This window comes from Pantherophis guttatus, chromosome 1 (genome assembly GCF_059756535.1).
Source record: "Pantherophis guttatus breed Tessera chromosome 1, ASM5975653v1, whole genome shotgun sequence".
Lineage (NCBI taxonomy): Eukaryota > Metazoa > Chordata > Lepidosauria > Squamata > Colubridae > Pantherophis > Pantherophis guttatus.
This window is the reverse complement of record NC_142063.1, coordinates 53319857-53343499: the sequence shown is the minus strand read 5'-3', so window position 1 is coordinate 53343499 and position 23643 is coordinate 53319857. Positions and strand designations below refer to the sequence as shown.

At 38.2% G+C, this 23643-nt stretch overlaps 1 protein-coding gene across 1 annotated transcript in view; it reads right to left on the bottom strand.

Annotated features, from left to right (window-relative positions):
• Positions 1-9934: 9934 nt before the first annotated feature.
• The window catches only part of ALKBH1 (alkB homolog 1, histone H2A dioxygenase), a 13949-nt gene continuing 240 nt past the window's right edge, over positions 9935-23643 (bottom strand). The window contains exons 2-6 of the mRNA XM_034418229.2: positions 20296-20404; positions 19936-20098; positions 17086-17176; positions 16152-16345; positions 9935-15020 (exon numbers count right to left, since the gene is read on the bottom strand). Coding sequence (XP_034274120.2) covers positions 14600-15020; positions 16152-16345; positions 17086-17176; positions 19936-20098; positions 20296-20404 — 978 coding nt within the window. The 3' untranslated portion in view covers positions 9935-14599. The remainder of the gene's footprint in view (positions 15021-16151; positions 16346-17085; positions 17177-19935; positions 20099-20295; positions 20405-23643) is intronic.

The window sequence follows — 23643 nt, the reverse complement described above, 5'->3', positions numbered from 1 at the left end:
GACGAGCACAATACTGTAAACAAATACAGACAATTCTCATTTATTGAGATTAATTGGAACTGGAAACTCCTTCACTAAGCAGCATGGTCATTAAGTGAAACATCATATGACCAGCCTGCTTAATGATGGCAGTTGCAGCAATCCCAGTTTCTGTTGTTGAGTGAATCCTATGCGGCCTTTAGGCATCCAGATCTAAGCCATTCTTGGAAAAACATAAGGGACTGCCTTCACTTCAACCATCTATTCATTCATCCCCCCCCGATCTTTGCCATTTTGGCTGCCTGCCTACCCGCTGCTGCCAGATGTCCCTACAGCCCAGCCTTGCTTGTTGCTACATCTGCCACACAATGCCACTACTGTAACCTGCAAGGCAGTGGTGAAATCCAAATTATTTTACTACCGGTTCTGAGGGCGTGGTTTGGTGGGCATGGTGTGGCTTGGTGGGCATGGCAGGGGAAGGATATACTGCAAAATCTCCATTCCCACCCCACTCTGGGACCAGCCAGAGGTGATATTTGCTGGTTCTCCGAACTGCTCAAAATTTCTGTTACCGGTTCTCCAGAATCTGTCAGAACCTGCTGGATTTCATGCCTGCTGTAAGGCCATTCTTTTATGCTATCTTCTTTTGTTCAGGTACAGAATGTAGAACACCCTCAATGGACACCCTGGCCAGGACATGAATGGGGGTCCTGGCCAACACATACAAAGGGCTTGACTGACGAGAGAATGGAGGGCCTGGCTAGTGCACAAACTGAGAGTGGAATGCGAACAGAGGCTTTGTTTATTGCCAGTGCCAAAGAAGACAGTATGAAAAAAAGCCCCAGCTTGTATAGTAATGGCATGCACGGCGGTGGGTGAAGAAGGGGCAGGTGGCAGAGCATGGGTGAAATCCAGCAGATTCTGACAGGTTCTGGAGAACCAGTAGCGGAAATTTTGAGCAGTTTGGAGAACCAGCAAATACCACCTCTGGCTGGCCCGAGTGGAGTGGGAATGGAGATTTGCAATATCCTTTCCCTGCCATGCCCACCAAGCCACACCATGCCCAAGCCACGCCCACAGAACCGGTAGTAAAAAAAATTGGATTTCACCACTGCAGCAGAGGCAACTGGCAGCAGTGAGTAGATGGGTACCTAAAGGTGCTTGTAAATGCAGATGGGCCTGAATAGGTCTGAATTTTGTTCATGTGATCTACATTGGCCAAAATATTGTAATTTTGAATGGTCACTGAATGAACTGATATTAAATGAGAATGCCCTTTAAGCCACTGGGAGTAGCAAGAGTAGCACCTGTTGCCAATATGTTGCTGCTCTGCTTTAAGGTCCACTTCTTAATCTAGTTAATCTTTAATTAATAGATTAAAATCTTTTCTTAACTTTAATATACCATTCCATCTAGCTACCCTTAATAATCCATTCAGTTAAATGAGATTAGTTATATAGTTTTTTGGTAGATTTTAATCATGGAGTACTTCTGAGCAACTTCTGTTGGAAGTAGAAAATATCACATTTGAAAGCTTCCATTAGCTATAATGTGGTTGTTATACCAGGAACAACCATGGGATGGAAGGATTGCATTAGAAACAGCAAAATATCATTTATAAGGCAAGCCTCCAATCAACTTGACATGGGGCACCTAACAACAATCTCTTTCTAAAAGAGACAAAAATGCTTTTCACATATTGTAAGAGGGAACCAAGTGGGCAAGCCTGGCTGCCAGTAGAGGAGTATCTGCAGTTTTCAGATGGTACGGTCTTTTTTTCAAGAGATAAAAACAAATCCCTTTATCTTGTGATATAAAATACATTTTATCAAACAGAAGGAAAGGTTTGGGATGGCCAAATGCTCAAGCAATTAGAGCAGATTAAAATAAGGCATTGGCACTGATAAAAATGCAATTAGCATTGCTAACTTCATCTTCCATAGTATTCTATGGAATACCGAAAATGGAAAGACCCAAAAATCTAATGGTAAACTTAAGAATATAATATATAATATAATTTATACTAATATAATTAGTATAAAAGGCAGTAAATTTCTGATTAAAAAAATCAGGCAAATTCCTTGATACAATTGCAAAATACAGTAGAAATACAATAATTGAAAATCAGGCAAATAAACACACCTAAAATAAAGTGATCTGAATATAGAACTTTTATTTGTGGTAGAGAGGAAGGATATCCCCACAGCTCGCTTCTGTAGTTAGATGAGCCTAACTAATCCTTAACATCCATAGATTGCAACTTTCCATTAAAGACTTTAGGAGCACTTCTAGTTCCTGTTTTGATTCATTGATTAATTGATTTTATGACATTGTCACTTTTGACTCCTAATAACCACACAGATAGATTTTATCCATGTCAAGGTTCCCAAAAGGCTCTCATTGGTGATGGTCATCCTTTTCTTCTCTTTACATTCACTTTTCCCAGCATTAGAGCCTTTTCTAGAGAACTTGGTTTTACCATAATTTTGATTTTACCATAATTTGTCCAATAATCCAAAACTGAAGATTATCTTATTAAATAAATACCCAGTTTCCCTCAAAATAAGACATCCCCTGATAGTAAGCCCAATCAGGCTTTTGAGCGCATGGTAATAAGGCCAACCACTTATTTCAGGGTTCAAAAAAATATAAGACAGGGTCTTATTTTCAGGGAAACACGGTAGTAACAGAATTTACAACAATGTGGTCGATATGCAATAAAAGAGGGTACAACAATGAATGGGGATTCAATAGTGTGATCAGCTAAGACATCCTTATTATGTGCCACAAGGACAATTCCCCTCCCCCCAAAAATCTGGATTATATGGAAAAACTGCTATTACACAGACTAGATTGAACACAGTAAAGTGCTTACTATAGTAATCCCTATCATACAGATTAGCAATAGCATTTCGACTTGTATATCCCTTCATAGTGCTTTCCAGTCCTTTCTAAGCGGTTTACAGAGTCAGCATATTGCCCCCAACAATCTGGGTCCTCATTTTACCAACCTCAGAAGGATGGAAGGCTGAGTCAACCTTGAGCCAGTCTGGACTGAACTCCTGGCGGTCAGCAGAATTAGCTTGCAATGCGGCATTCTGATCACTGCGCCACCATGGCTCTTGTTGAGAATACTCAACAATTACAATAATTATAACCAAGAAAATAGAAATATGGTTCAATCTTTGTCTGGAATAATTTCCCCTGTCTAAACAACTAAGAAGCTGACACTTGGAAACAGTATCAATAATTCCTGGGAAAATTATTTGGGAATCAATAACTGTACAAGTTACAGAGGAAGAGATACAAAAGACAAAACCATACTATTGCTGAATAATGGAAAAATGCTGGGCACAGATTACTTATATTGTAACCCAGAAAAGCTGAGTAGATGCCCTCTTTTCTGTAAAGAACAGCTAAATAGCATAGCTAAATAGAGAACGGAGAAAAGAGTGAGAGTTTTGCACAAAAGAGTTTAAGCAATACAGCAAAATAACTAAGGTGAGGATAAAGAGAGAGGTGATGATGGAAACTGTTTTTCAAGTTAGATATAGATCTTTAATTTAAAATAGAGTAAGCTTATTCATGGGAGAAGTATAGCAAAATACCTCTGGGATAGAGCATTCACTCTGGCAATTAAAACTGCATTAAAAGCTAGATAAGAAAGCCAGGATACTAAAATAGATGGGCACAAAAGACTGTTGTCCTTATTTGTTTCAATATATTTACCTTTTGGGCAACAGAGATAGTCACTGATTAATTTTCTATTGGGTGCTTCTTCTACAACTTCATTGTTCCCATTTGTAAAGTCATTCTCTTCAATCTCCTCCTAAAGGAAACAGGCTGAGAAGATTGCATTATGTATGCAGCTAAATGGCCTGATGCTGATGGAACAGGGCTGTTTTAGTATTCATAGACAAGGAGAAGAAAAGGACATTTTGAAAAGAAAAATCACCAGATAATTTCTAATTATTTTGCTCCAAGAATGGAAGATGTTTTAAATAAAAGAGCCCATCCTGCTCACAAAATGAATCCTTGATATCATTTAATAGATTACATATATTGAAAATCTTACAGCATTTCTCCAGTCAGCACAGCATGGCTCCAGGAAAGCCAACATTCAAGAATTAGCATTCAGGGAAGTCGATGTAGTCATATGCAGTGAGCAAAGTGCCTCAAGAGGTTTGATTATTATTAAATTTATAGGCTGTTGGTGACATATGGGTTTTACCGACTCGCTTTGCTTAGTTCTCTATTGGTTTGAGCCAGCCATCAGAGTAAAAGGGGGTTAAAGGTCAGTTTTGACGCTGAAGGATGGGCAGGTGTGCTGTCCCAAGGTATGAGCTGACCTGGCCATTAGCTAGAGCTGCTCTGATGAAAAATCAAGACGTCTCATTGGTCCTGCCAGGGATATAGATGTTGAGGACTAAAGTTCTGAGGGAACACCCACCTCCACAGTTGCTGGGGGGGACATGCTGCTAGTCTAACCTAAAAATTAGAATGAAGAGAGGAGAGAAAAATCTGTACAAAATAGACGGGCTGGAGAAGAGATTTCAAGAGATAAATTAAGTGGGCAAAGCAGTTGTTTCTTAGTTGGAAAGGGAAAAGAACAGTACACAAGTGGCTTCCCTGGAAGAAGAGAAAAGAAGACTGAAAGACAAGAAGTCTACCCCAGGCCCAAGAACAGGAAAGAAAGACCTTGGCCTTACCCAAGGTCGAAGAGGGGAGGCTGTTGATGAAGGAGGCCCGGTTTCTGGGGAAGGACTGGGTAGAAGACCAAGAGAGTTTCCCCCCCCAAAGAAGCAGCAATAGGTGTTCAGCTGAGTGGTTCCACGAGGTCAAGCCACTCTGAGCAACCTAAACTAAAATTCCAGCCCACTCCTTTCTTTTTATGCTCTCTCTTGTCAAGCTCAAAAGTGGAGGATAGAGAGATAGAGGGGGATTATCTCTGGGAGAGAGAGGTAGGAGGAAATCCAACACTGGGTAAACACCAGTATTGTGATGTACATACTTGTGGTAAATACTTGCTGTAAATAACTTCAGTGTACATAGTAAATAGCTTAAAAGCATCCACTGTCCTGTTTTTTTCTATCGATTACCACACTTGCAAAAGAATGCACATCCAGTTAAAAAATGAATGCTGTCACACTATGCCCCAGGACTATTTGTGTTAAGATGGCAGTTACAGTACATGGGCAGTGGGTGTGAGAGAGGGAGGAGGTGCTTGCCAAACTACTGAATCTAACAGACCAGCTACCAGAAGTTTGCTAAGATATCTAATAGTCTGGGGGTGGGGTGGGGGGTGAGAGAAACAAAAGATCATGCAAAGCATGAGGAAGATGGTAGATGGCATGGAGTAGCACAAAGAATGGAGAAACAATGAGAAACAGTTGTGAGTGATTGATGGAGGGCACGAGTTTGGCAGGAGCAAGGGAAATGGGGGGAAAAACTGAAATGGGAAACAAAAACAATGAGCCAATTACTAAAATCTCTGATCCCTCAGGTGGACCCTCTGTTGCAATATGTACTTTGCAACAATATTCTTTTAACACTTCCTTCTCCTCTCTAGCGCACCTCTTCTTCCCCTAGCTCAGGGGTGTCAAAACTCGTGGCCCGCGGGACGGATGTGTCACACACTACTCATGCCCACCATTTTGGTGAAGGGGGGAAAAGTTGCAATATGTCACATGACGGCGTGTCATTGCGAGTTTGACACCTCTGCCCTAGCTGGTACCCGTGTAACCTGATAACCCTGCCTAAATGTGGAAGGGATTGGTTGAGTAGCAATGGCAAAGTCAAAGTTTGTCCCGGAGACAGTGATGGCAGTGAGTTTGGCACAGCAACGGAGGCGAGGATGCAGGTGTGGATTTAGGTGTGGATTTGGTGGTGGTTTGGGTTTGAAGCCAGGGCCTCTGCTAGGGCTAGGACCAGGGCCAGAACTGGCTGCAGTTGTATGGAGCTCCATGAGAAGGAGGGTGGTGGTAGCGAGCCAGCAGGGAGACCAGAGTGGAACCAGAAAACTTGAAGCCGATTCCAGAGGGGAACCAGAAGACAAGGAACAGCAACAGTGGAGCTGCATAGCTGGTGAAAGCAAAAGGGCCGAAGTAACAGCCGGCAACTGGACCTGGGGGTTTCAACAGCAGTAGCAACAAAAGTGATAGAACTGAGGTGTGAGATCGCAAGTGGAGGTTGATGGCCAAGAGGCTGGAAACAACCCACTGGTGCTGACACTGAGGACTATAAGGGCACTACTAGAGGAAGGCAAGTGATTGAACAGCCCACTATCAGGGTGGGAGCCTGGGTGGGACTGCATCTGAAGACATAGTTACTATCCTCACTGTGAGTAAGAGTTGGATGGAGGGCATGGATGAATGTGCTTTCTCTTCTGCTGGCCAATGGAACAGGCTGGCTAAAGGAGAAGATGGTTGTGTGTAAGAAGACTGACGGGAGGTGCATACTACCAGCGGTGCTGAGCTTACATGCCATGGGGCTTTCCTTGCCAGTCTCTTATCTCCTTTGAGCATTTCATTTGCTTGAGTGAAGTTGATGGCTTCCCCTGGCACTAGCTCAGATGACGAGGAAGAGCTGACTCCAGGGGCTTTGGAAGTGGGTATGGAGGCGTGTCAGGAAGACACGGGGGTCCCCAACCAGAGAGCAAATGAGAAAGAGGAGAGCCTAGGAACCTCAGAGGGGCTGTCAGGAGAACAATCAGATGAGTGCCTAGCTGAAGAAGAAAGGGGAGAGATACAGCTGCACCACAAGGGTTTGGTGACCCAGTCAGAAGTGAAGGGTGGAGAAGGAAAGCAGCTGCAACCAGTTGAACGGCCTCCTCCACCAGATCCCAGGATGTGCAGGGCTGAAAGGACACAGGCACAATGGAGGTTGGCAAGACACACAAACTTTGTGGGGGCGGTTTGTAGGCAAGTTTATTGCAAAAGGACTAGGGGGAATGACATTAGGGGCTGGTGGTGTTTAAATAAAGCCCTTAAACTGCTTGTGCCTGTGTGTGTGGTCTGGAACAGGACACTTGGGGGACAATTTGTCTCCAGTCAGTTCATTACCATGCCACCAATGCACAACATGCTCAAGTGGCTCTCCTGTCCTCACATCTGGCCCAGTTACAGACTTCCAGACCAGCATGTCATTGCTGCAAATGCCCCGTGTCTGTTGCAGACAAGTTTGTAAAACATTGGCTAGGTTCTCAGCATTGTTTGAGCAGTGTCAGCTATTTATGAGCCTGTGGCCTGAGAACTTTGAAACAGGTCAGGACAAGGGCTTTAGCATCAGCTTGCTGACACGGTCAGTAGTGCAGTGGGCAATTCCATTCCTCACACAGCCCAGCCCGCTCCTGGATAATTTTGTGCGATTTTGTGTGTAGCTGAAGAATATGTTCGAAGAACCCATTAAATTCCAAACGGCAAATAGGTGACTACAGGAGTTGAAACAGGGTCATCATCCAGTGGCCAATTATATTTCAGAATGGGACAACTCGCTGAGGCCAGGTCACTGCAGCCGCGTTATCTTTGCCAACTGAGTGTGGGACAAGTCCTGGCCAACTAGACACAGGGACTACTCACCTGGGGGACAATTAGGACTAAACAAGGAGGCGAAGAGGCACTTCCCCCTGCCAACAGAAGAAACATCAGCCTCTACTGAGCCAGATGATGGGACAATTGACAGGAAGGTAAATTGCCGCCACAGGACAAGTCAGACAAACCAGGGAGGGGATAACATTCTGCATGTTTATTAAACATAAAATATATTTAGTGTATTTTATACCTTAAAAATGTTATTATAGGCTAGAAATACTGGGTTGAATATTAAATATTTCATTCGATTCTTGAGATTTTGTGGGTTTTTTCTTATGATTTTAAGTTTTCTTGTATTTGCGTCCTATTGTGCATGTATGCACAGTTTTAAAACAGAGAAAGTCTCAAATCCCAGTGGTCACAATTAGGTCAGAAGTAACCATCCTCTGTAAATCTATTTTTAGAATTAAGAGATTCATTACATTCATTATTTCCCAATTGCTAATTCACTACTGTATGTAAGACCAAGAAAAACAGAAATATGTATTTACTTCTGAAATATATTAGTGATCCAGTACTTTTTTCCCCTTTACTCTTGTTTCCTTGTTTGCAGTTCATAATTCATGTAATTATGGCCAGGACAAATATTCACCTCTTCAGACCTTCCTGTATATTATGTAAATGTTAACTGCAACTCCTCGCATAATGCTGTAATGCAATGCTATATAGAGTGCTTTCTGTCCCACTTAAGCAGCTGGAAAGGAACACCTCATAGTCTTGGGGAAGAAGTGTGACATTGTTTGTGTTCTGTGGTTGAGAAGTTTGCCCTGCTAATTCTGTCTCAGGCTACCTTTGTAAAAACTGCAGGCATGCTTTGGAGTTCTCCTCCTGTTGGGAGCAGGTGACCGGGAAGGGAGGGGAAACACTGCCAGATTAAAAACCTGTGCAAGAGGAAATTATTTTAAGTGGGGGGGGGGGCAGGCAAGCCTCATACCTATGGCTGTCAAGCTGCTCCGAAGACCTACCTGCCACACACCTTCCCTGCCCTACCAAATGAGTATCAAGAGTTCAGCTACTTTTTCTCCTCCAAGTCAAGTCTGTCACATGTCCACAAAGTATTTCCCTCCCCTGAAAATGCTGTATTCCGACTGCTTGGGCTAAAAAGTAAATTTGTCTTCCTTATCTTCTCCTGCCTGGATGACCTACAGAATGTAGTTGTCCTCAAACCAGTTCAGAACAGATTGCAGCTCTCCTGGCAGATATTCTTCTACAGCAGCAACATATTCTTCCAGGTCCAGGGCAGGCACAAATGCCTGTATAATTTTATATAGCTCTGTGGGAAGTCCATCTGGGCCCGGTGTTTTATTATTTTTTTGCTTCTTCACTGCCTCAAATAGTTCCATCATGGTTATTGTTCCATTTAACATCTTTCTTTTCATCTCTGCAATTTTGATTAAGCTCATCCTATCTAGGTATATCTTCTGGTATATTTTCTGGAAGATATAAATTTTTGAAGAATTTGAAGAATACTGTATTCTTTTTTTCTTCCCTTCTATGGCGTATAGCTCCCTTCTCGTCTTGCAATTGATGTATTATTTTTTCTCCTTTTCTTTTTTTAATTTGTAAGCAAACTATCGCCCCGGTTTATTTGTATGCTTGAAAAAAAATTGTTTTGCCATTTTGCCTTTTGTGCCATTTCTTCTTGTGTGGTCAAGTTGAGCTTATGTTTTATTAAGTCTCTTTTTTCTTTTCTTTTATTGTTTTGGGATTCTTTCTGCAAGTCTAATTCCAATCTTTTGAGTTCTTCCTGTAGTGTATCTTGCTTTTGTTTTCTTTTCTTATTTCTTCTTGCCACATATGCTATTGTCAATCCTCAGATATATGCTTTTGTTGTATCCCACTGGTTTTGTAGTGATGTTTCTTCTTTTCTGTTTACCTTGATGAAGAGTTTCAATTCCTGACTTCCGGTTTGACGTCGCGGCGAAACAGTTGGGGAAATAGCGGGCTGAGGAGTCCCGCGAAAACCCCGGCTGCTGAACCGCCGCCGATGGATCTTCGGACCGAACCCGTCCTGCAGGGATGGGGGGAGAAGAGGGGCGCCTCGGATGACCAAGAGGAACAGGCAAGTTCCTCGGAGGTCGGAGAGAACCCTCTGTGAGTCGGCAGTGGGGGGGCGGCAGCCATGACGGCTGCCACGAAGCTGGGACAAACCGTAAAGAATAGTGCAGGAGGAGAGAAGAAGAGAACGATGTGCTTTGAAGCCGGGTGAGTGACACCAACCCAGGCGAGAAACAACAATAGAGCATGGATTATTACTTGTAAGACTCCTAGCTGTAAATAGCAGCTGTGGATTAGTGGGGCATGAAGTTAACAAAATAACAACAGGAACAAAGACCCGTTAAGGGTTGTTTTTTTTTTAAGACTGATTTGGAATAATTGAACATTGAGACATGCTGGAAATTAGGAGAAACTTTTTTAAAATTGAAATCTGATTATTATTATTTTTTTTTTGGAGAAAGGAAAAGAAGAAAAAAAGACTTAACGCCTTTAAAATTTAGAAGCAGAGAAAGTTAAATGACTTGCTAAAAATTGCTACATATTGCAACAAAATGGAGAATGCCGAGCCCAAGTTAAAGTGTTGATCATGAAGATTTACCTCCCGTTTGAAAAAGAAATAAAGTGACTGGTCGTTTAGTTTGGATTACTCTGAAAATAATTAAGGGGCTTTCTTTGAGTTTTGGAGACTCCTATTCTGTCTATGGGTGGTTTTATTTGATGAAAGAAAGAAGAAATAAAGTGGAGTTTTTAAAATCGGAGCAGGGGCGCAGGAATAAAAGAAGGCAAATGGCGTAGCAATAAAAGAAGAAAAACTGATGAATTTGCATGGAATAGAAGCAACTAAAGAATTAAAAAGATTTATAGAGCTTTAAACCTGGTAATATTGAACTTGAAATGGAGCACCTATGGACAGAAAGGGAAAGAGAAAAAAGAAAATATTCTTGATTGTGAAATAATAATATAAAATAGTTTGATTAAATGGAAATACTATGTTTAAAATCTGAATACAAACAGGAGGAATATATAGAATATCACAGATGGAAGATAAAACAAGATGATTTAAAATTATTGTTAAGGTGGGGAAAAATGGTACTTCTTGGAAGAATAAGAGCATATATGAATATAAGATGATATATTTGATGTAAAATGTCTCAATGTTATATTGTAACTAAAATAGAGAATGGAATATATTTAAATATTAAATGTCTAATGTACTGGTGGAAGGTAAAATAAGCAACACAGATCTAGTAAAACAAGATTGATATATGTTGGAATTGATTATTATTAGAAGATGTTGGGAAATACATAGAAAGAGCATCGTGGAGATGTATTATGCTGGGATGTACAGCAAAACAAGAACGATTATACTGGGTTTAACAGTAAAACTTTGATGATTTTGCTGGAATTGACAGCAAAAATAAAGTGATTCTACTGGGCTTAACAGTAAAATTTAGAGGATTGCTGGGTTTGACAGCAAAAACAAGAATGACCATATTGGGTGTGATAGTAAGATTCAGATGCTGGGAGTAATAGTAAAAATAAATATGACTATACTAGGCTTAACAGTAAAAATAAAGATGATTTTGTTGGAAGTAACAGTAAAAATAAATGATTTAAGATGAAGATGATGTGCTGTGATAAATAATTAAAGATAAATACGTTGGGATTATTGGTTAAATTAGGATGATTATATTGAGATAAATAATAACGAAGATGATTTGTTGTGAGTAATTGTTAAAATACTGTTTAAGGTAATAGTAAAATAAAAAGATAATGAAAAGATATTGAATTAGAATTTAAAGATTTAAGTAACGGGTTTTTGGATAATGTGATTATAAAATAGAATTTAGGGAAACAATTGTTTAAAATATCAAGTTGTGTTATTTGGAAATTAAGGTTTGAGGAGAAAAAATAGAAAGGTAGTTATTTTTGAGTGAATTGAGAGCTGGTTTTTTCTCTGTTTTACTTTTTTTTTATTATGATTATTCTTACAAGATGATAATTAGTGGAGATGAAATATTGTTAAAGATGAATTACTGATTGTACCAATTTATAACAGGATCAACGCTTCGTTCTAAAAGATGTATTTTATGTTTATGTTTAAAAAAAAAAAAACTTTTACCAAAAAAAAGAGAGTTTCAATTCCTTTTCCATCATTTGTATATATTCTTTCTTTTAGTATGCCTTGGTTCATTGTCCATCTCCGCTTCTTCTTCTGTCCTCTCCATGCCATTTTTATTGGGTTGTGATCTGCCCAAGTATTGGTCATTATGTCTACCTCTTCAATCTCTCTTTTTAATCCTGGGGTTAATCCTGATATCAATCCTTGACCATGATTGGTGTGGGTTTGAATAGAATGTGTATTGATTATTTTTTACGTTTATTTCTCTCCATGCGTCTTGTAAGTTCAATTCTTGTGTCATCTCAAAGAATGAATTTGGTAATGTTCCTTTCTTTTTCTTATTTCTTTTATTGCTTTTATAGTCCTTTTTGATATCTACCATCGCATTGAAATCTCCTATTAAGCATATATTTTCATATTCTATTTCCATTATTTTATTATGTACTTTTCTATAAAATTCATTTTGATTATTGTTTGGTGCATATATTGTGGTAAGCAGTATTTGTTTTTGATCTGTTTCTATCTCTATCATTAGAATTCTTCCGTCGTCTGCATATACTTGTTTAGATTTTAATCTTTCCTTAATATATATTGCAATTCCTCTTTTTTGTGTGTGCATTAATGTTACGTAAAGTTTCCCTATTTTGGGGTTTTCTAGTTGTTTGCCATATTGTTTCTTGATGTGTACTTCCTGCAAACAAACAATGTCCATATCCAATCTTTGTAACTTTGTGAATTTTTGTGTTCTTTTCACAGGTGAGTTTAGTCCGTTTATGTTTATTGAAAGCATCTTAAATTTCCTCCTCCATTTCATTATTTATATACTGTTCTTAATTTTCTTGTATTTCTTGTCTCTCTCTGAATTTTTTCTCTTGTACCCTCTCGTTTTACTCATTCTTTTTCCTGTTTCCTTCTTTCTTCTCATTCTACCTCGTTGTCCTCTACTTAATGTTCTTCCTGATTGCTGCTCTCTACCTCTTCTTTACTCTCCTGATTTTCCTTGGCTGTGAAATGGTGCTCGAAGAACTCATGTGCTTTATCAAGAGTGTCAATTTTGAACTTCTTCTCCTGCCAGGTAATTAGAATGCTTTCCGGAACAAGCCATTTGAACATCACATTATATCTAATTAATAAAAATTGGTAGTGTCCTCTCTGGTTTCTCACTCTCCTACGTATTTGTCTCAAGGTTTGTATTTCTTTTCCTTTATATATTACAGGTTCCTCCCTCGTTTTTTTGTGTATTTCATCCCTTATTGCCTTTTTCGTAAACTTCACCTTACCTTTGGTAATCTATGTCTCCTTGCGTAGTTTGTGTGTGTACTATGTACACTTCATCTATGTCTCTCCATAGGTCCTGTTTGTTTTTCTGTAATGTGTCTGCAAGTATTTCTGTCATGGTCTCACCTAGGTCTTCTTCCTTTTCTTCCACTATGTTCTGGAACCTTAAGTAAAAGAATGCTTTTTCCATCTCTAAGAAGACAATCGTTTCCTCTAAGTCCCTACTGGCGAGCATACATTTCCGTTCCATTGTTTCCATTTTTTTTCCTGTTTATTACATTTTTGTTTCTATCGTTTGTACTCTCTGTTCATTCTTAGTGATGGCTTGTTGTTGGATGTTTCCTATTTTATCATCCATTCTTCTGATATCTCCTTCCATTTCTCCCATGTCATTCTTAATCTCTTCATGATTTCTTTTTATCTCTTTATGGTTCCTTGCTATCAACTCCTGTGTCCTTGTCCTTGTCCCTTGTATCATAAGTAATGTCACATGCATGCTCTGTATTCAATGTTGAACTTGATTTCTCCGGTCCGAGCATGCTCTCTATTGAACGCTGATTTGAAGGCGATGATGTTGTGGATGCAGGGTTTAAAGATGCTTTCTTGCTTATCTTGGTAATAGTTGTTGTGCTTGTCATCTTCACCACTCGAAAAACTTTTTTCCAAAACAATATATAATAGTTTGGGTATTTAAGTTTTTAAGTAGAAAACTTTCAAACAGCTTGTGTAGAAGCTGTAAAAAAGGTAAGATAGGAAGAAGAATCAGAAGAGAAGAATATGGGAGCTGAAACCACACTGCTATCAGTGAAATTACATAGAATGGAGGTGGAGGAAGATTCACAGGTCTAGCTATGTTTGAGAGTGGCTAGAACCCAAGGCTGACCAAAACTGGATTATTTCCATTTTTGCTGGAAGAGCCCTTTAAGTGTTCATGCAATTGCTAGTAGCTCAGGCAGGAAACAATGCTATGAAGGCAATTGACCAACACTATGAGATAAGTCATCAGATGTACAGGTGAACATTCTAGGGCAGTGTGTTCAATGCAGAACAAGACTTTCATAAATCATGGACTACCTTGGAGGAGGCAACTGCTAATTGGTTATTTTGATGCTTTGCAGAAATCAACACTCCTTAGTCTATAAATACTTTCTTGTTATTTGCTTTGAGATATCAGAGAGGAGGCTTCAGTTAAAAAGCAGATTTGGGTAAAGGGGAGTGCTAGTGAGGCCCAGAAGGGTTCCAAACACACAAAAGTAAGGGAACAACCAATTGTGCCAGAGAAGTTCAGAGCTAAACTGACCATCTGGCACATTTTGGATTACCCAAATCTGCTTTTTAACTGAAGCCTCCTCTCTAATATCTCAAAGCAAATAACAAGAAAGTATTTATAGACTAAGGAATGTTGATTTCTGCAAAGCATCAAAATAACTTAGATCAAAATACATAGATTTGCTATGTGATCTTAACATGACAGAAACAGCACTGGATTTCCTCACCTGAGCCATATACTTTGGCTGTGAAGTTCATATACATACTTATTTGCACAATCAATTTTCTTTCAATGGCATATCCCATTTCTTCTGCTGTGTGTTGGCTTTTGTGCACCTGAAGTCATGATGAAAAAAAGATGGGCTCATTTGTTGGTAATAGGCTTGTGTGTTTTTGTTTCTGTATATTTTTCATTATAGTCTGTGGAGAAGGCATTTTGTTTGCTCTCTGTCCTAGTTTCAGTCAAGAAGCTCTGATCTTCAGCTAATACCTGTCTCACAGTCATATTAATACGGGATGCTTCCAAATATCTGGCACACGTTTGCCAATCGTCATCGGAGCAGGGCTCAATCACAGAGTCTGCAGGAAGGTCAGCAGAGAGTGGTAGCTCTAAGGAAGAAGGCAAAGGCTTTCCTTCTAGATTGGGAAGAATCTTGGGAACTGCGTGATACAGTAGGCGGCTGAAACCAGACATTATCATAATGTCTCCACTATGTGTGAACAGGGCCACAGGGGTTTCATCTCGTTTCAATCCCCCCAGCAGAAATATGGATGATTGTCCAAAACTAGAAAGTTAATACAGAAAAAAGAAGGATGAGTTAGTAAAACTACAGCTACACACATATATGGGACAACTTTATACTTTTTAAAAGGATATTCTCCTTTTAGTGAGCTATTCAAAAGCTTCGTTATAATTCAGAACATTGAAACCACACATATCAAATTAGGTCTTGTTTTTACAAAGTATTAATTTACTTAGGAAATTACAAAACAATACCTCTTGAAACTTGTATACCTTATATCAGCCCTAAAACAAACCTGTACAGTATAGTTTTTGGAAAGGCCAACAAAACTTTGAATCTAACAGATTTAACAGATAAATATTATTATTATTTTTATATTCTAACTACACCAGTACAAAGAAGAAGCATAATTCACTGGAATTATTTATTAAAGAAAAATAATGAAAATATAGATTTAGCTGAACAATTAATTACAGTTTATTTAATTAAATTAATTATTAAAGTTTAACCTAACACTGGTTTTTACCTTGTAAAATTTCAGCTGAGCAAACTACTTAAGCTATCTAGACAGAGTGGGAGCTAGTCATCCTTCTCCTGGACAGTATTCTTTAAGTGGCCATTCTTAGTGTTTACATTGCCAGCAGGCCTATAGATGGGTTCATGAGCAGGGTCTACCAAGTGATCTTAACATAAGTGATGGATGGTATGAATTGGAGTTGGAGGGGACTTTGGAGGTCTTCTAGTCCAACATTCCAGACAATTGGCTGTCCAATTTCTTCTTAAAAACCTCCAATGATGGAGCACCACAACTTCTGGAAGCAAACTATTCCACAAATTAATTAATATCCCCTCAAAATCTCAAATGTGCCCACCAGTTCAAAGAACTTGGAGACCTATAGGTAAATAGATAGGTTGAGTGGTAGAGTTCATCAAGATATTTCATAAAATTATGTGAGGCAAATAAGATGTGCCATTGAGAAAAGAAAGATCAAGATAAAATGAAATAAATAAAATGCTACTATTTTGGCTTTCACATATTATAGCTATCCTTTGGCCCTAAACTCCTGGTTTAAACCATCATTGGTATATCTAGTTATTATCTCCAGAAATGTAGGTCTGCGCCTGTCAGAAAAATATGTGAAATATACATTTTAAAAAATTTGCACTGCTTACCTGAATGATAGAAGAGGTGAAGAAAGGTCCAGTTCAGATTCATCCACATGAATTCCTAAAGATGAATCAAAGTGATAATAATTCAGGATCCCTGCTTCTGCTTGGAAGCTGGGAAATCCACAAGATTTAGCCACTTGCTTTGACAGGAAAGCCAGATCAGATGGGAAAGGGGTATAGTTATCTGCTGAATATTTCTAGAAGAAAGAGCAAAGGAGTTGCAAATAGAATTTTTAAATAACAAAGCCAGCAATATAAGAAATATTTTAAAGTAATTTAAATTGAAGTTTAGGTTGCTACTTTTTAATAATCTAAAGTGAACTTTAGGTTACTATTTGACTTAAAATCCAGCATGCCAAAATTATAGAAGGAAAATAATCAGATTTCTTTACTGCAAACTCAAGTATAACAACTCTCTAAAATACGAAGTGCTATTATTGAAGCAATTTCTCTCTGTAGTAGTTCACAAGGTTAGTTAAATGTTTTTAACTGAAATAACAATTTTGCAGCGTAACTTATTTTCTCAACAGTGACTTCAAGCAACTTCAAAGCATCACTGAATTAATGTATATTTTAATGTTTTTGCCAACAATGCTTAAATGAATTAAGACAGATATATAATTATCAGTTTTTGTAACATGCCATAAGATCACTCCCTCTTTGCATTAGCAGAACCCAGAATCTTGTATTTAGAAGGCTGGTAACAGGTCAGTTTTTATGAAGACCAGACAATAAAAAGCTCAAAGCTCACTGAGTGAGCTTGTCTGTAGCTGGCTGATAAACAATGTTTTTTTTAAATTCAGGTTTACCTTCTCATTAGAATATTTTGGGTTTAAAACCCTGGTGTCTGATTGTTGTCCTTGGTGCCATCCATAGGAAAAAAAAAAAGAAATTTGCAGTCACATCATTTAGGAGATTCTATTGCCCTCTTGCATACCTTTGTATTCCAGTTATAGTGGTAACCTAGAGTTACCCAGCGCAACTTTTCCAATAAGCTTTTTGGCTGTGATTTACTGGCACTTTTGTTTCTAAAAAGATAAAGAATAACATAATCACAAGCAGTTTTAGTTATAAAAAGATCTGCAAAAGTTTGACATGACAAAGTTGCCTATAGGAGAGATGGACGGCATAAAAATTAATAAATAAAATAAAATAAAATGAGATCCCCGATATGGTTCTAAATAAAGTTGGTCAAAAAATTAACTTTCATATAGGTAATCCTCAATTTACGACCACAATTGAGCCCAAAATTTCTGTTGCTAAGTGAAAGTTAGTTAGGCCTGGCCTAACTCCCATCTTTTAAATTTTTTAAATTTGTGATTTTATAAATTGGGTGTTTTAATCTGTGTTTCGGCCGAAATATTTAATAATTTTAAGGGGTTTTTTTAATATTTGTATTATCTGTATTTTATCTTGGCTGTTCACCGCCCTGAGTCCTTCGGGAGTAGGGCGGTATAGAAATTTGATTAATAAATAAATAAATAATAAAATATTTGTTAAGAAAATTTTGCCCCATTTTATGACCTTTCTTGCCAGTTGTTAAGTGAATCACTATAGTTTTTAAGTTAACAACATGGTTGTTATATGAATCTGGCTTCCCCATTGTCTTTGCTTGTCAGAAGGTGATCTAAATGACCCTATGACACTGCAACCATCATAAATATGACTTAGTTGCCAAATGTCTGAATTTTGATCAGGTATCCATGGGGATGCTGCAATTGTCGTAAGTGTGAAAAAAGTAGTCATTTTTTTCAGTGATGTTGCAACTTTGAACGTTCACTAAATGAACTGTTGTAAGGCAAGGGCTACCTGTTGTTATCTGAAGAATGAAATGTGATTTATACTGCATTTTTAAAAATCCAATGCACACACAAAAAATATTCGCTTGAAGAAAAGATAGTTTAGGAACAATGACATAGATTATTGTGGATAGGACTCAGCTTAAGCGTGTTCTTCCCAGCCTAAACTATTACAGTCTCCAGAGATTCAGGCAGAACCTTGACAATTTCACTTGGATGGATGGGTCAGAGATACAGAAATGAGTATATCAGCATACTGATATTGATGCTCTCTGATCCAGTGGATCTCTTCCAGTGGATTCATGAAGATTTTTTAAATGAGAGAATATAAAGTTCTGAAGTACTCCACAAAGCAAGGGTCCAGGACTAGACTGATCTCACCATCCTTGTTGACTGGAACTAATGTTTTATCCAGGACTACTGGTGACTGGTGAGTGTGGGGCATGAAATTCCTGGTGGAATTTGCCCTCTGACTGCCAGAGATTTGTTGGGGAACAAACGTTGCCTTCTGTAATTGTGCCTGTTGCTGGATCAGAAGGATCTACTCATGATTATTCATGATTTAGTTACATCCCAATTGGATTTTGGAATACACTGTACCTGAGGGTACCCTTGAACACTATCAGGAAACTTGGTTCAGAATGCAGTGGCTCAGGTAATTAAGGGTGTTTCTTATTATGCCCATATAATATCTCTACATTATGTGCTACACTGGCTCCCCATAGACTTCCAGGTATAATTTTTCAATATTAAAAATATTTAAAAGAAGTTCAATATAAAAATAGGAGGAAAAAAGAACAGTAGGTGTATTTGTGCCTTCAGATGGGCAATCATACAGATAGGCCTTGCTTACTAAATCCTCATTTAATAGCCATTCTAAGTTACTATGGGGTAAAAGCTTTGTGACCAATCTTCAATTTACAACTGTTGCAGCATCCTGCGATCACCATTTGTGTGCTGCACAACAGGTTTACAATCAGCAGAGTTCATGGAGAAGTAGAAATTTTAAGTCATTGTCATATGATGATGTCTTATTCAACAATTATGGTGATTTGCTTAACAACTGAATGGGAAATAATGGGTTGCAAGCCTGTTATTGTCCCACAATTTTCTGCTTAGCAAGGCAGTTGCCAATCCCAATTGTGATCACTAACCAAGGACATGTAAGTGTCAGATAGATAGATAGATAGATAGATAGATAGATAGATAGATAGGATAGGCCTTCTCCATTCCATATCCTGCAAAATGGGCTTCTTAAAAAGGCTTCTCTTCCATAAGATTTGATAGGCTCATAGCACTTAGTAACACCAAAATATGCAGTTTATGACTTTGGAGAAGGAAACCTGAAGGCAGCTCTGTTGAAAGTGGAGCTAGCAACTGTACAGAATGACAAGGCAGTGAACAGATTAGCTCCTTGATAATTCCTCTGCGGTCAAGGAAAGGACTTGAAATTGCCCCCAAATGCTCCAGACATTTGCTTCTTGTGTTGAGTCTGAAAGACAGTGGGGATTTATAGCTCTGAGACAAGGGAATAATAGCCTTCTTCCTCAGACCATGTTAGGCACCTTTAAGAACGTTGGGTTTGCAAACTTCCTTTTCTAATCACATTCATAAATTGCTCATTAACTGCTTTTTAGTTATTAAGAACTTTTGATTGACAAAAGTCTGAAGACACCAAGTGAGCTTCTTTCAATCCTCAGCAAAAGAGGATTGAATACAGATGACATTGGTTTTTAGCAACTGACTCATGGGGATTAAAAGTAGCTGTAGTTTACAAGAAAGGAACCAAGAATCTACAGCACAGTGTCAAACTCAGTCATGTCACATGACTTATTGCACCATTTTTTCCCTTTGCGGAGCCGGGGTGGGTGTGGCCTGCACATGATGCATCTGGCCCGTAGGCCGCCAGTTCGACACCCCTGACCTACAGCATAATGGCTATTGTGTTGATCAAACTTGTTATGAGATAACCCAGAGACATGACTTACCGAAGCTGAAATTTACTCTTCCCCCAGATATCAGCAATTTCTTCAGAAGACATATGCATATCCAAATTGCACACATTAGGTTTCTGGATATATTTCTTTAGACATTGCTTCACCCAATGGCACTGAGAGCCCGGAAGAAAGGGATTATTAATATATATGAATCCTAGATAAAAATAAAAATGGGTGAAAAAGAAAAAATGTAGATGTGGCCTGCCCCAGTCACTTAAATTATGAACACTGAAAAAAACAGAAACAAAAGTATTATCACATGTCTCTTCCAAAAATGTTGCATCCATTATCGGTTGTTCTACTGAATAAATTTAGATTTTATGTACGCTGAGATATCCAAAATATGCTCACCTGGATAATTATCTAGACCATAAGCTTTCCATTGGGTAACTGGATGTAATCCTGCTCTGTAGGCATCCTGATCACTTATTGAGGTTAACTTCAGAGGATAGGTGACCACCTAGTTAAAAAAAATCCTTGAATATCAGATAGCCAGAAAGATATCCATAGATTTTTATTCAAAAGATAGTTTCCATTATGAAACAATGCTTAAAAAGGATAAGCTATTAATTTATATGTCATATGTTGTGTAAATGTCTAATTTGTTTTAATAAAATTTATTAAAAAAATTTTTTTAAAAAGAAAAGATAGTTAACCAGAAGTTGTAAATACTACCAACTGTACCCATACATCAGAAGGGTAAAGGAATGTAGCAATAACTTTGATGAAGAAAAGCCTTTTAAGTGAAGTGAAATGTCTCGAAAAATGGAAAGCCTGAGAAATTCAAAATAACCTGCCTTGATTCTGTTTGATGTAAAATGAGACAAAGAAAAACTTGACACGCTGTCAAAATTCTATTATAACTTACAAAGATTAGGTACAGTAGTGGCCAAAATTGTGGAAACCTTTTGGGAAAAGTATATTTTTGAGGTTTGATGGCTAATAACCACTTTTTTTTGGAGTTTCAAAATAATCATATTCCACTGCTGGAATGGCCTAGGAATAGCCCAGATCTTAACCCAATTGAAAATTTATGGAGCTGACCAAAGAAACTTGCTAGTCAGAGGCGACCCAGCAATAAAACCCAGTTAATAGAAGCAATCATTCAATCTTGGTTTCACGTTATAACAGCTGCAGAACTAAAAGACTTGGTTCACTCCATGAGAAGACATTGTAAGGTCGTAATTCATGCTAAACTTAGTTGGTTCCACCCAATTAAGTAAGTGCTATTCTAATAAATCCTTCAAAAAAGTTATTGCATTACATTCTTGATTAACTTCTCTTTCCATTGATATAAAATTTTATGGTACTACTCCAAAAATACTGGTGTTATTAGCTAGTTTTAGAAAATACACTTTTCCCAAAAAGGTTTCCACAATTTTGGCCACTACTGTAGTATACCTGGAATCTTTCTGGTGTTTATTTCTACCTGATTTCACAACCACAAAATTAACCTTATATTTGTATGTGCTTCAAATGTATCAAAGAATTCCAGTTTGGTATAGTAGTTAAAGCACCAGGCTAGAAATTGGGACATTGTGAGTTCTAATCCAACTGGGTGACCATTGCCAGGCATTGTATCAGCCTTAGAAAGAAGGCAATGGCAAACCACATCCAAAATCCTGCCAGGAAGACTGCAGGAACTTGTGTAGTCAGTCACCAGGAGTCAACTGTGACTCAGACTTTATTTATTTAAAATATCTCAAATGTCCCAGTAATGCTGATTGCTACTTGGATTCTGAATGCTTGTAAATCACATATATGTATTAAAAACATGCAATATATGCTTTCAGTTTTTCAAAAGTGACACTGACTTTCATGATATAAAAATTGACAAGTAAAAGACAATATATAATACTTATTTATTAGGAACTATGGGGAACTTTATTACATTTTATTCCTGATTTAGTAGTAAGATAATTCAACCTGAAATCATAACATTCTGACAAATAGCTTGCTTTTCTTCCTGCAAGTAATTTGATATTTACAATAGCTATTAACTCTGGAAATGCTAGAGCCGATAAGTCACAATTCCTGTGATAGCAATAGCACTTAGACTTATATACTGCTTCACAGTGCTTTACAGCCCTCTCTAAACAGATTACAGAGTCAGCATATTGCCTTGAACAATCTGGGTCCTCATTTTACCAACCTTGGAAGGATGGAAGGCTGAGTCAACCTTGACCTGGTGAGATTTGAACTGCCAAATTGCAGGCAGACGGCAGTCAGCAGAAGTAGCCTGCAGTACTGCACTCTAACCATTGCACCAGAATTCCACTCTGAATGGGATAATGGATAAACATCCAATTCATGCAGATACATGATTATAATTTAAATTACAAATTATGCTAGGGAATAAGTAGGTAATCCTATAACTCAAACATCTTATTTTCTATTTCAGAAAGTCTCTTGGGAGAGCTGTACTTACACTGCATTCATTACTTTCTTAACTGAGGACTAATTCACCTGTCCAAGAACGGGTCCACGTCAGAAAACAATACTTAGTAATTTTAAAGATGTTATTTAAAAGGGATCTTTTGTTATTGAAGACAGGACTTAATCCTTATCAGACTGCAAATATCAGGCACGTAAATCATTTTCTCTTCAGCAGATAAATTCTATCTATCTTGAGAAGATAATGGGATCAGGATACAAAAAGATACAGTATTATTTCTGATAATCAAAATCTTGTTTAAAAAAAAAGAATAAGAACCTGTACATGTTACTCAACTAACTAGTAGGGAAATTTAGTTTAATTCTTTTTTTAAAAAAAATTCTCATATGGCTTGGTAGTTTATTTTATGCTCCATACGATTTTTTTTTAGAATTGGTTACTGATCTTTCATCACCTGTCATTAGAAGTCAAAGATCATAAAAGGAAGCACATCTTCCATGGACATTACGGTACAAGTATAGTATAGAAGCCAATGTTTACAATGCAGTAAACTCTCTTCAGACTAAAAAAATAATAGCACAAGGATAAAATTATCTATAGAGCATACATTAAAAGAAAGATTTGGTTCTGTTTGATCATCAGGGTAATAGTCAGGGTTTATACTGTCCACCAGAAGGCTAATATCCCAGCAGTTCTTGAACACAACGTGATCATTTTGTCCTTTCATCCCATGTTACTCAAGTGGATTTTCACTTGTTCACTTAGATTTCAAAGTTTCACTTGAAACTTAAGTTTCACAGAACAATGAGATAGGTTGGACTGACAGGCAGGAACTGGCTCCAAATCCCCAAGTTTCTGTAGTTGAGGACCGATTAAAATCTGGTCTTCCTACTCGGTTTAACCGTTGCGCCATACTTTTTTTTTAAAAAAAGAATTCATGCCGGGTTTTGAACCAACGACATAACAGGCAAACGTTCTCCTACCGGGATACTTTTAAACACCGTTTGTCAGCTATAACGTGTTTTTTATCCTCAAGGCTGCCACTGTTAACTACTAAACAATGATTTGGGATTTAGCAGGTTCAAATACGGCCAATACTTTGCTTAATGCTGCACAGGGAAAGGGGGGGGGCTTTAGAAACTGAACAGAAGGCATCGGCTCGTCAGAATTGGCCAAGCAAGTCTTTCCCCGCCATGATGTTTCGCTGTCAAATGGAGACTTTCCCCAGATTGTTACGGCGAAGCCCTCACGCCGATATACACGCCAGGAACTTAATGAGGAAAAACGTGCAGCACGTGCAACGG